The 13,228-nt window shown below is 39.0% G+C and overlaps 1 protein-coding gene across 1 annotated transcript; it reads right to left on the reverse strand.

Annotated features, from left to right (window-relative positions):
• Positions 1 to 7,256: 7,256 nt before the first annotated feature.
• On the reverse strand, positions 7,257 to 11,030 carry LOC129729791 (SET and MYND domain-containing protein 4). Its single transcript, XM_055688612.1, has 4 exons — positions 10,383 to 11,030; positions 9,953 to 10,325; positions 8,976 to 9,894; positions 7,257 to 8,742 (listed from the first exon to the last, which is right to left on the reverse strand). The coding sequence occupies exons 1-4, from the start codon at positions 10,945 to 10,947 to the stop codon at positions 8,572 to 8,574; spliced, it is 2,028 nt and encodes a 675-aa protein (XP_055544587.1). The 5' UTR covers positions 10,948 to 11,030; the 3' UTR covers positions 7,257 to 8,571.
• Positions 11,031 to 13,228: the final 2,198 nt, after the last annotated feature.

Genomic DNA, 13,228 nt, shown 5'->3' on the forward strand with positions numbered 1-13,228 from the left:
GCGCTGATTTTCTTTTGAGCAAAGACGATCCGAAATTCCTGGCTCAGCCGAAACTACATTTTCAATTGCTTCATTCGGAATAAATGTGTCTATGGCTAAAAGTAATCGATACTCTGCTAGTTGTTTGCCCTGTTTGATGGATAACTTGAATAAATTCCAAAAAATAGAAAAACTTCGATAGTCCGTGTATCCGAATTTAGTAAATCCAAGTTATAGCACTTTTCCATCATAAGTGTATAATCTCTGTTGTATTTTTGACAAGAGGAATACCTAAAAATGTGTTTTGGCATCGTTATCAGCTTTATTAATATAGAACTGTAATCAATCCAACTAGTAAATAAAACTACACGAAAATACGCGAACAGTATGTAATTATTTATAATATATGTATTTAAACTCTACTCTCCGTTATTAAAAACAACCTACCAAGTTTTATTTATCACCCTCAGCACCGACAAACAGGTGGCAGCACATTTCACTTTACATTTTCCAGTAGTTTAGAAATATTGTGCAGCATTTGGCTGTAGTTTGTTATGATGATTTCTCAACGGTTCGATTTGGTTCGAGGTAAAACTTATTTTTCAGAATCGAAATTGCATTGAATACACGAAGACGCGTTCTCGATTTGTGATTCTTTATTCACTATAATATATACGTCCTGCGGTAGTGTAACGGAAATCAGAATTAACTGTGGACTGCGGTATACCGCTTCTAAATTTTATTTTAACGAAAGGGCGCTCAAACTTAGTGAAATTAATTTGATATTATTCGTGGAAAAAATCGGCGCACCAGATGTGTGAAAAAACCCTTGCAAATCCAAACAATGAAACAATATAATAAAGATAAAATATATCAACCTTAGCTCAAAACAACCTAAGAAACTCAGGGGAAGAACGTTGAACAATAGAAATGTAACACAGGAGAGGTTTTGTTCAGAAAACCCAGCGATTACAAAATAGAAATACTGAGAAAGCTGAGCCACTTTTTATCCACGCGAGTCGAAGTCAATGAGATATAACCTAAAAGTCTACGTAACACAGACATGAAAAACAAACGTTAAAACTAGTCAATGCTATCCCACCGAAATATACAGAAGAAAAATTAACACACCAGCTAAGCAGTAATGTTCAAAATTAAAATAATACTGAAAAAAACAAAGAACCAACTTGGAACTTCAAAATTAAATTAACCGGTCAGAACATCCCAGGAAACGTAGATCTATTCGGATACAAACTTAGAGTTGAGATATACTTGTTTCCAGTCCGGCAATGCCATAATTGTTGTGGTTACGAACATTCCAATAGTAAGCGTACAGGAAATATGGTTGAAACCAAACGAAAAGTATACTATAGAAGAGTACAAAATAATTATAAAATGTAGAGCGAATGGTTTTGAAGGTCGCCTGCTAATTCGAGAAGAAATAATGTTTAAAAACGTCAACATATCGAATTATATTCAAATCGTGGCGATTAAAACCAAAAACCTTAAAGTAAACTTCATTCTCACGATATACGCACCACCAGACCACAACAATGCCCAAGTGATACGATCTGGACTAAATGTAGAAAATATTTAAGAAAAAAAAATCCAGGAGGCAAGATATATAGTAATACATGAAACAAAAACTGTTCAAAAAATGTTGGATATCCAAGTAACGGCAGAAATGACTAAAAACGAGATCTTCTACAGCAGCGGTTCTCAACCTTTTTTTGTCCGCGTACCCCTTGGCGATATTTTCCAAATCAATTGTACCCCCTGGCTTGGAATGTTCTCGCAGAGTGAGAGAGAGTAGTGGTAGATCACGTTGTGGTAGTCTAGTTTGGGTTTCAAATTGAACTGTGATTTGTTTGATTGCTACAGTCATGTTTTAAGAGCAAGTTAGAAAGTATTATAAAAAAATTGCTTTGTCCGCCATTACTGATTTTTCTTTCGCGTACCCCCTGAAGGCTCTCGCGTACCCCTAGGGGTACACGTACCCCAGGTTGAGAATCACTGTTCTACAGAATAGTGAGAAAGGAAAACTGGCAACACTGGGGCTTATTACGGGAGTCACTTCACGGTGAGATGACAACCGTAATAGGCTCGGTGAAAGTGAATCCCATGTAAAAAAAGAATTTTCAAAAACTTAGGTATATTTATTCTAAAACAATTTTTTAAACTAGTTCTAACAAACCTAATAAAAACTGATGTCTTGAACATGCTTGTAAAGGCGACGTTAGTACAGGTGGAGTAGAGCGCTGCTGGTCTATCATCGCAGCGATACACGAATTCCATTCATTTGCATTGCAATTCTTGCAAACTTTGCAATCAAGGAAGAGCTGCAATACTGCTGTTGATGGTTTTTAACAGTTTATGCCATGAACATGGTAATCATAAAAACCATAGATGACTCAACAAGAATTGAATATTTTTTCAACGGTTATAAGTTATGAGTATAACTTATTCCATTTTATCTTCAATGTTTACTAAAAAATCATGACCGATATTATATCAAAAGAGTAAAGTCCTGAAAATACAAATTTAAAGAAAAGTAAAAGCCGGTGAATGGTTGTCCATTAGCCAGTTCGAGTGGACCTCTACAAGCAGTACAAGAAGCACATCCACGACGCGTTGACTGGAATAGTGTGGAAGGTGATGAAAACCATGCCTAGTGGGAGGCTTGATGCTGGGTGTCTGAATTGCCGCAAGCCCAAGCCGACCTTGCAGACCAATCTGCTTGTGATAAACGGCCACGTGGTGTTCGCTGCGGGTTTTCTAATAGGGCCGCCGGTGCACTTCCACTGACTCAAAGCTTCAACGGTAGCTTCTACGGTTGTGCCGTTCCGGTGAGCCCGAAACCTTGCCGACGACTTGCGGCAAAACCGGGCGACTGCGTCCACTGGCTCAGAGTGTTGGGCTTGCACCCCTACGGACTGGATGCACTTTTCAACTGCTGAGCGTCGAATTCCACTGGCTCAGGACCTTGACGGGGGTCCCTACGGGTTGGGGGGTCGGTGAGTGCGACCGCTCACGCCGTCCTAGTCGGCGTCTTCGACGCTAAAGCAATTGCGTCCACTATCTCAGGGGGGTTGATTTGTTTCCCCTACGGACTACGCCAAGTGGAAATTATCCTATTCCACACGTTTCTATTGACACTGCCTGATTTTATACTCCTAGAACACCGCACGATCGAAACCTGCCGGATACAAAATCCTTCGCCTGTACTCTTGGTGTTATTTTATATAAATTCTTCTTTTACACAGCCTTAATATTTGTAACTGGAGCAGTTTTTATATGAAATTTACTATGATTCACTGATGCGTATATGCATCTCTTCACCATCTGAGATGTCTACTTCTTACACTACTGCTCCGCTCGAAGGCCACTTTGTAAAATACCCTTGAATTTGATTTGCCTTTCTTTGGCAGCCTCGAATTCGAGAACAATTGACACTCTTTGATTGTATATATCGGATGTTGTAAACGTTGCACGGACGAGATGAGATTTTAATCTCCGATTGCGTATTTCAAACGCCACTGCAATAGATGCTGCGACTTGCATGAAATGTTACCTGAAAGCGACTCGGTTGCACTAGCGTTAGCACTTATCGTTACAATAGGTAAGCATGAAAAGAACATGAAAAGATAACAATAAGCTAGAGCGAACACTACGATCGGAAGGGTGAAAAATTGCGTTACCAGCACGACACGAGAAGCTTCTATAGAGCGATTAAATAAATCAGGAATCAAAGGCAAGAAGTCTTTGTTGGCAAATACTAGTGAAGTTTTCGAGTGGTACGATCCGCCAGACCAGATGTTCACCTTGAGACAAATCCTCGCCAAGTTTCGAGAACACAACTTACAGGCACATCATCTGTTTAGAGACTTCAAGGCGGCGTACGATTCAGTGAAACGCATCAAGTTGTGGCAGATTATGCTTGGACATGGTTTTCCAACAAAATTGATTAAGCTGAGACGTGACGACCCTTGATATGCAACTAAAGAACCAGAAACGAGATCATATCTCTTTATTTAAAGTATCGACATCTAGCGGTGGAAGAAACGCATTTTACACTCAAAATTTCATTGCACTTTTATACCATTCAAACCTGCTTGTGGTGAAAATTATTTCGGTCTCTCGTGTCTTCACCGTGCGAGCACTCTCCGCTCTTTCGTCAAGAGAATTCTCTGTCCTCTCCGGCACATGTATAAAGAGAGTGACGTTTCTCATTAACCGTACAGTACACCAGTTTCGTTGTTAATCGAGTTGGAAACCGAATATCTTGACTAACGACAAACGATTTTTTACATATACATATACGTTGGTAGAGAAATTTGGTTTCCAATTCAAACGAAAATTGGGGTTGTTTTGTGGTGAATTAATTATTTACTAATATTTATTCAGAATTTATTTTGTGTGTTCTGCCACAAATGGTAACAAATCAACACTATTACACGTATTTTAAATTTTATTACATTAATAGATTGTAGTTGCTTTCGCAGATAAGTGAATATATTGCAGGAAAATTTAAACCAACTTGTCATGCAAAAAAAAAAAATGAATTTAAAATAAAACCTTAACAAATGGTTAAAATGGTTTCAGTGGTCGCAGAGTGCACGATCCAAGAAAATCTGTTAAGCAATGTTTGAATGTTTAATTTTTTCTATTGATATTGATTGTGGGGTAAATTGTTGCTGAATTTACTTTAAAAAGATCTTCTTGAATGCGGTCCTGCCTAAACTTGATTTTGATAGATTTGAGATCACTTTTTTAACTGCTCATCGAAGTATAAAAAATAGATTTTTGTTGCATGTTCAAACTATTGGTAGCGAGCTGTTCGAAGAATGCACAGCGAAAAAGGACGCACCGATCTGCTAAAGCGTTTTGTTCGTAATTGCATTACAGACAAACAGACGTACCACCAAATTTATTTTCCTGGTTCAAAATAACGATCATTTCAAATGAGTTTCAGTTATACGGAATATTTCCACCAGAGCGGTGGTGGCGCTGATGTGCCTTTTCTCTTGGACCTCAATTGACAGTTGTCACGCGCTGTGCTGTCAAAACAACAGAAATGCTGAAAATTTATCTTTTGCGAAATATGTACAGTAGGTGTCGCACAAGTTAGTTGGAACCACATTTTTCCAGAATTTTATATGGAGTGGTACGTCTGTTTGTCTGTGGTTGCATATCTGTTCTGTGGCGTTAGTGATGTTGGATGCTGAATAAAGGGGGCTGGTCAACACATGCAGAAGACCTTCACAGCTTTCGTAAGGGAAGCTGTGTGAATCGGACTCACCATAAACACTGCCAAATAAAGTACATGGATACTATCAGAGGGCGTGCTGTCGGCAAAGGATGCCCCAGTAATCTTAAAACAAGATATCTTACCGAAGACACTATGTTTCTATCTGTTGGAGGTACCTGGGGTAATAAACACCGTTGAGGCTAGATCCTCCGATTCACAATGGAGAAACATTTCAATAACAAAATAGTAATTCTATTATTTTAATCTATGTTCTCTATAGTCACTCTGTCAATTAGGCAGCGCTGCGATGTCAAAAAATGCGGAAAGTTCGTTGCGTATGGTCTAATTTTTTTCTCAGCTGAATTAAGCATTTTTCAGCTCCTCAATTGTTGTTTTCCATCAGCGAAAAGTGTTATTATAAAGTGTTCAATCGGCGATGATGGACCGTTGAACTGCAGTGACCGGTGCTAGAAGCAATCATAAACAGTATTCACAAAAACCATGCCGCTGGAAGAAACCCATTTCGCCATCATTTATTTTGTGACAAAATGAGCCGGACCACCCTAATATTGCAACTTTCTTCTGTTTCTACGGAGTGCATTTTACTGGTGTTTCCTGCCCCTTTGTTGCGATGCTTTTTACCCCAGCAAAGGTGCAATTTTTCTCGAGTGGCGACTATTTCAAATTATTACACTCACCTCAAAAATGCGTGTTATGCATTTTCTATGTTTCAGTATCTGAAGCGAGTTTGAACGAATAAATAAGGGTTTTGATATTTTGATCGGTATATAACATAGGTGGTATCTCTCAGGTTTAACAAAATTAAACTCTGCTTTCGTTAACTGGTGCGTTCTACCCCAGGAAACCCTACAAATTACGTGCACCATAAAGTTTTCTATAAAGAGGCACTAAAAGTTACAATTTTGTTCTACCTAACTCAGATTTTTCCGAATTTCATAACCTTCGACACAGTTATCAGCCATCCAAAAATGCATGTTTTCGCTGAACATTGTTATTTTTATATCCTATAACTAAGTTATTGGATATATTCCGATATTTTGGGAGGCAACTTTTTGAAGAGGCTCAGGAGGAAGCGGTGAATGTTTCAGTTCATATTTTATGATATTCAGATATCGAGATATCGAGAATGTCACAATTTTCAATTTATTTACCTTCATTTATAAATCCAACAAGATCACAATCCAATCAGATCAATCAATTCAGAGTCAGAACGATTTCTACATGATAAGGGACGAACTACATGATATGGAAAACATTTTTATGTGACCAGTATATAACAAATGACCGAAAAGGATACAAGGTCAAATAGGGCAATTGGTCGAATAGGGTAAGTGGTCAAATAAGTTAAATGGACTAGATCATTTGTCCTATTGGGCCACTTGTCATTTTCGAAGATTTGTCTCTCATACATACGGATACTAGATAGGGTGTCCCAAAATTGCACAAGTCTGGGGCTCACCCTCCAGATGATAGAAAATGGTGTTACGAACAAATTTCTTTTCCAAACGATAGAATAAATAAAACGAAAATAAATTGACGATAATCAATCCGAAGCGAGTTTTTCCCTCACAGTTTGGACCCTAAGGAACCTGTAAAAAATATAATTATATATATAATAAAATGATTAGGTTTCATGGAAAATTGAATAATTGGACATGTTTTTAGGATTTAACATAAGAAAAACCGATTTTTTCAAAAAAGTCATCGGGGCCAGTTAAAAACATCATTTTATAGAGCTGCCGCCGAACAAAAGTTTGTTCGTAACACCATTTTCTATCATCTGGAGGGTGAGCCCCAGATTTGTGCAATTTTGGGACACCCTAATACTAGGCCGTCTCAAAAAAAAATTGATGTGTGAAAGTCAAGGCGCTCAGGCCCAATTTTTTTTTCCTTCATCTATAGTTTATTTGACAGCTCAGGCCCAATTTGAAAGATAGTGTTATTTATAGCATTTTTGTAGAACATTTCGACTTTTTAAAAAATTCTTTTCAGGTTGCCCAAACGTGATTTATGAAAAAATGACTTTTTCTAGCTACAAAACCCCTCTTGCACTTTTTTTAATTCTGTTCGATTCCTACATTTTTCCATATATTTTTCTAATTTTGTGGGGTTGTTTTTGAATATTTTGCATGGTTTAGTTCAGCATCGCATTATATTATTTGACTCACAGAGTCCATTGAACATCACAAAAAAGTGATTTTTTCTCATAATTTTTGGATTCAAAACACATATTAAAAAATTGTTTGATCAAGAACTAAATTTTTTGCTGTAAAGCGGGATTCAAGACGAAAATTTACATGAAAAAAGATCCTTGATATCCTTTCGGGGGGCTGATATATTGGCGTTTTTACATGTGATGGAAAAGTATGCATTTCCACAAAAAAGCCACTAAAGCTCAATAACTCCATTGCTCAGTGTTTTATTTCGCCTTTTTTGTGCGATTGATTGAATAGTGATTCAAATGTTATAGTCATAAGGTATGTTCGGGGAAGTTTCAGGATATTCAAAAAAGCATCTTTTAATGTAGAAAGATGAGTGATCAATCCACCAATGAGTGAGATAAAAAATTTACTTTTTAATCAGAACAAGACAAAATTTTAGGGTAACTAAAAACAAGAAACTTTACCGAAAAAATCATGTTTCTATCTTATACATATTACAACAATACGTGCCTTCTAAAATGACAATTTTCGTTCTAACTTTTTCCCAGATTTTTCCGAAATTTTGAACCTTCTACTAAGTTATCAGCCATCCAAAAATACATTTGTTTTCTGAATATTGTTATTTTTCATCTCCCAAATAAAACAGTTAGGTATTTAACATATTTGTTGAAATGCTTAGTTTTCCATCACATATAAAAATGCCAATATCTCTGCACCCCGACAAGATATCAATCTTTTCCATCATAAATCCCGCTTTGCAATGAAAATTTCAGTTTTTGATCAAATTTTTTTTTATTTGTGTTTGAAGAGTTTTATCTAAAAATTATGGAAAAAATTAATTTTTCTGCGATATTTAATGAGCTCTGGAAATTGAAAAAAGTCATTTTTTCATAAATCACGTTTGGGATACTTGAAAAAAATTTTTTAGAAAGTCGAAATGTTCTACAGAAATGCTATAAATAACATTATGCTGAGCACCTTGACTTTTCCAACATCGATTTTTTTTTTGGGACACCCTAACGGATGGCGAAAGATTTTGTCAAAATGACTCGATGTTTTGCGCCGACACATCAATCACACAAAAAAATTCAGTGTATATATTCCTCCATTCCGAACATTAAAAAGGACTTTCTCTCCAGTGAAAACTTTCTCTAACTAATCTCATTGCACCATTCCATTTGGCTCCATCCTATAGACGCTGGCCTGATCGGCAAAGCAAACTCTGAGCGATTCCTCGGCCATGTGGGTCGGCTTGTGGGGCGGCACCGCGATCTGATGGAATAGCGTGATTCCCCGGCATAGTAATTCAATCGCTTCCTTCGTGCATTGCTCCTGTGTGGGCATAAGAAATGTGTTTGTACAGTATTGTGTTTATAAGACGTCCAGGATGAAGATACGTTATTTAAAACTCAAAAATTGGAAGAATTGCTTCAGAAATCAGAATAAGGCAAAAAATGACAATCATTTCATTTTCAAGATTTTCACGTGTTGTGGAAGATGAGGTTTCAACGGGGTTTATTCGTTGATTCGTGGGTTCTAAAAAAAAGTACCAAAATTGTTCCTACCTCCATCATTTTAGCCCCATTAGCGTACAGCTCCTCGCACTGGTTGAGTATCTTTATCGATGCGTCCAAATTAACCGTCTTTTTGCACTTCCAGCACTTCACCGTGATAGCCTTCTTGTGTGGGTAGTTAATTACGTTATCGCACTCCAGCTGTGGACAGCGGAATCTCGGTTTATCCGTCAGCTTATCCATCAAAGGCCAATCCTCCGAGCACGTTTTGCAGTCGCATTTAAACCAGTACCGGGAGCGAAGATTTCGCTGCCGTAAAGCCGCCGAATGGCGCAAAAAATGCATGCCATAATTTTCCGGAACGTTTGTTCCCTTGGCGATCGGTCGGCTGGTATGGAGGACCATCGTTGTTCCGAGAAATGATCGTAACACCCCCGGATAGCAGTCGTGATTTAGCAAAGCTCCCGTTTTATACACCCCTACTCCAATGTATTGTACTTTGGCCATATCGAAGCGATGATCGCCACTGATTTTGGTTTCGTACACTTCATGAGCGTTAAACTGAAGCGATTGAAGCAAACTCAGCAGCACTCCCCCAACTTGGGCTTCCTCGGGCGTCGGTTCCGCTGCTTCCGTTTTACGACGCCCAAAAAATTCAGCTTTTTGTAGGCATCGCAGCAGAAAGGCAGCCATCAGCGATCGCTGGAAGTAATCCTCCTGATCGCGCAGTGCTGAGTGAGCACAAAGCGCTTGACGCAGTTCCTCGCCCATTTCAATCGCTTTTGCTGCAGTTCCCGCTTGAGTGACCAGCCGCAGGGCCAAATGGCAAAGGATGGACATCCCAGAGCCAATCATCAAGTCCAAATAGTGGCACTCAAATCGATGATACCCAGAGCAGGCCCGGTCGCAACACTCTGGCGAGCAAAATGCCACTCCACAACATTCCGGACAAGCCATCGGCGCTACGAGTCTAAAATAATTTAAAATATTGAAACAAACCAACATTTAATGTATGCGTAAAACCAAACCTAGCAAAACATTGATTACAGTGAGTGCCGAAGAACTTCTGATAGAGACATGCACCGTAGGCAGATTCCACAAGAATAGTTTCTCCCGGTTTCAAATCTTCGGCAGCCACGATATACTGTCCTTTGCTGGTATCTCCTCGGCTTCCAGCTAGTGTCAGCTTCACCGAAGCTCCACTAAGTTCCATACTTTCACCACCGCTAAGCTGAGGTAACGTTCGCTTCTCGTAGTGCGCCTTCACTGGATCTTCTTCCGATTTCAAAACTTTCAGAGTTTCAATATCCTCTCGAAGACGACCCTGGGCATAGTCATTAAAACCTGACAGCTGATGAAACAGTTTGATCGAAATCTCCGCCCGCTTCGGCTCATCCAGCACTGGAATTAATTTAAAATTCGGTAAAGTCTACGGGCTAAAACGTGTTAGTATCTTACGGGCATAACATTTGGCCATCCTTCCGTAGTACTCGGCGTTCGCCTTCACAGGAAAACCAGCCTTAGCAGCCATTTGTAAATCCACCAGTGCCCGCCTGCCATCCAACGTTCCGATCAGCACCTCCGACCTGGTCCACAGCGCACAGGCCAGAGACATTCCTTGATCGATTTGCTGGTCGATTCCCTGCGGAGGAGCCTTCATAACTGCTTGGCAGGCCATCAGCAGAGCCTGCTGAATTTTGCCCCCATGAAGCAGCTTTAAGGCCTGCTCCCTTCGCTGCCAACTGAACTTCGCATCCTTACCACGGAACACCGCTTTTACGTGCTCGAGTGTTCCGAGCACCTCGAAACAAACCGTTGGATCTTCGAACATCAGCTGCAGTTTGGTGCAATCATCGCCAGCCACAACGCGACCGAACACGTCCCGCAGCCAGTGTTCATTTTTGCCGGTGAAATTCTCCGCAACCGTTTGGTAGAACGCGTTGAAGAAACCTTCCTGCTGCGATTGCAGGGTTTTCGAGCTGCACAGCGACGTGAACAGAGGATCGTTATCGATCGTAGCCATATTTTTTCTTTGATTCGATTATTTTGCGATTCAGAACCTCTCCTCCGTATGCGTACTCAATCGGTCGGTCGGACGGACTGACCTAGTGGGTAGCTAAAAATAAACTAGAACTGTCAGTCTGCAGAATGGTGTGTTTTGTGAGAAGATCGTTTGGGATGCTGCCGTGTTCACGATATGCGAGTATGTTAGACATGCGCAATGATGGATCTCATCGATCGTTTCATTTTATGTTCAGCGCTGAACTGTTATGCTGATCTATGCACAGCATAAGAATGATAGAAAAAATGTAGCTCAAAAACGTCTGATTTCTTTATATGAGAAACTGATTCAAAATTGAAAATCGAAATATAAAGGTATCCGAAGGTTACTTTTGTATGGATCTCATGAGAATCAACATAAAACCATAAAACTTGGGTATTTTTTATCATGAGCTGGAGAAATCTAGTTTAAAATAGCTTTAGAACTGAACTCAGAATTCCACAATCAAACATTTTAACCTGAAGTTTAAAGTTTTAATTTCATAGCTGTTGCTAAATCTGAATAATCGGATATGGTATACGATATCAAAGTCAAAGTATACATAACTGAAATTTCTCAAATCTTTACTTTTAATCGTTATTTTAGGAATAAATTCTAATCTTTAAATTGTATCAGAATTTTTGGGCTACAATTTTTATTATAATATCTGAAATTTGAGAATTTTGTATCCAAGACCATGAATAAAAAATTGTTGACAACCCAAAACCTTTCACGGAATTCTGAGTCTTTTTCAATCATTGAAGGTAAAATAGAAATCGATGTATAAACTATAAAATCTGACTGCAAAAGTACGAAGTGTAAATCTAAAACCAGGGGTGGCATTGTGCAGCTCGGTTCTAGCGATTTTCGCTATTTTCGAGTACGTCACATACTGCCAGTTTTGCTTTAAGCTCAAAAGGAGCTGCCATTGTCATTTGTCCTACGGCTCATCTAACCTGCAAAGTCGAAAAAATAAAACATAAAAAACGAAACATAACGCCCACCAGCGTTTTGTTCGAGTTACTCGATACGAAGTGCACAGTGTCACCCCAGGTATCAAACCGAAATAAGACCAAAATTCAATCCTAATAATTCGAGATCTATTAGGAACACGACACCTGACAATAACGATTGCGGTAAAAAATGGACAGAAATTGCCGATTTTTAATGGGTTTTCCTCACTGACGAAACTACTCATGCATCATCAATCATAGTAACCCATGAGTTAGCAAAAAAAAATGACAGCTCTATCAGTCAAACTCTAACTGTGATGGCGAGAAAAGTGAAGCTACTCCGTTCAGAAGTGTGCGCGTTCAAAAAACGGTACCCCGCGCACTTTCAAAAAACGGTCGGGTATGCCCGTTCCGGCATCTACAACATCTTGACACTATTGGACAACGATCAGAGCATCGAAAAGAAGCCCGGTTCCGGACGGCCAACCACCCTGAGCGACAAGAAGCTTCAAAGGATGCTGAAGAGGAAGACCGAGGGAAAAGTGGCGAAGTCGCCACGTGCACTTGGCCGGGAGGTTGGTGCATGCGGTAAAACAGTGAAAAAGTATCTACAGAACATGGACATACATGTCAGGAAGCGGCAGCGACAGCGACAGCGCACAGTTTCCAAAGCTGCAAAAACGTGATCGAAATTATTTTGACCCAAACAACTAGATTTAAGAGCCATAGTGTCTCCAGGAAAGTTGATCCATTAATTATTCTTTATAAAAGTTGCAATTTTGTGATTAATCCACTTAACAGTGAGAAACGAATTTTACTTTTTTCATTTTTGCATATAAAAATTCACTTTGTTCGGCAAAGTTGTTGCACATTTAATAAGAAACAACTTTCTCAAAGGTACCATACTTCTATCTGCCTTTTTTAATGGACTTTTGTGGAGGTTTCTACAGATGGCCACTAAAAATCTTTTTTTTTTCTTCAATATAACATTTAGTCGTGATTTTCTACAATTTTCCAATGTTCTACATTGTTATTTACTATTACAAAACACACAACTTCGTCCAAGAAAGTTTATTTTTACCTCTCATATTTCGTCGGTTATTGACGATTTTTATTGAAACAATGCACAGATCGACTTGAACTGTCCTACAGTACGGTCGCATTTTACCAACAGCTCGATGCTAAGTCTTAGACTACCGAGAGATATTAAAAAATTTTGTTTTTCGCTTTCAACAGGCAATCTTTTCAAAAGACTACCTGTTGAAAGGCAAAGTAATAAATTTGTTTCTAAAGTTAACGAGTGTTTAGTG

The sequence above is a fragment of the Wyeomyia smithii genome, chromosome 3 (genome assembly GCF_029784165.1).
Source record: "Wyeomyia smithii strain HCP4-BCI-WySm-NY-G18 chromosome 3, ASM2978416v1, whole genome shotgun sequence".
In the NCBI taxonomy this organism is placed as follows: domain Eukaryota; kingdom Metazoa; phylum Arthropoda; class Insecta; order Diptera; family Culicidae; genus Wyeomyia; species Wyeomyia smithii.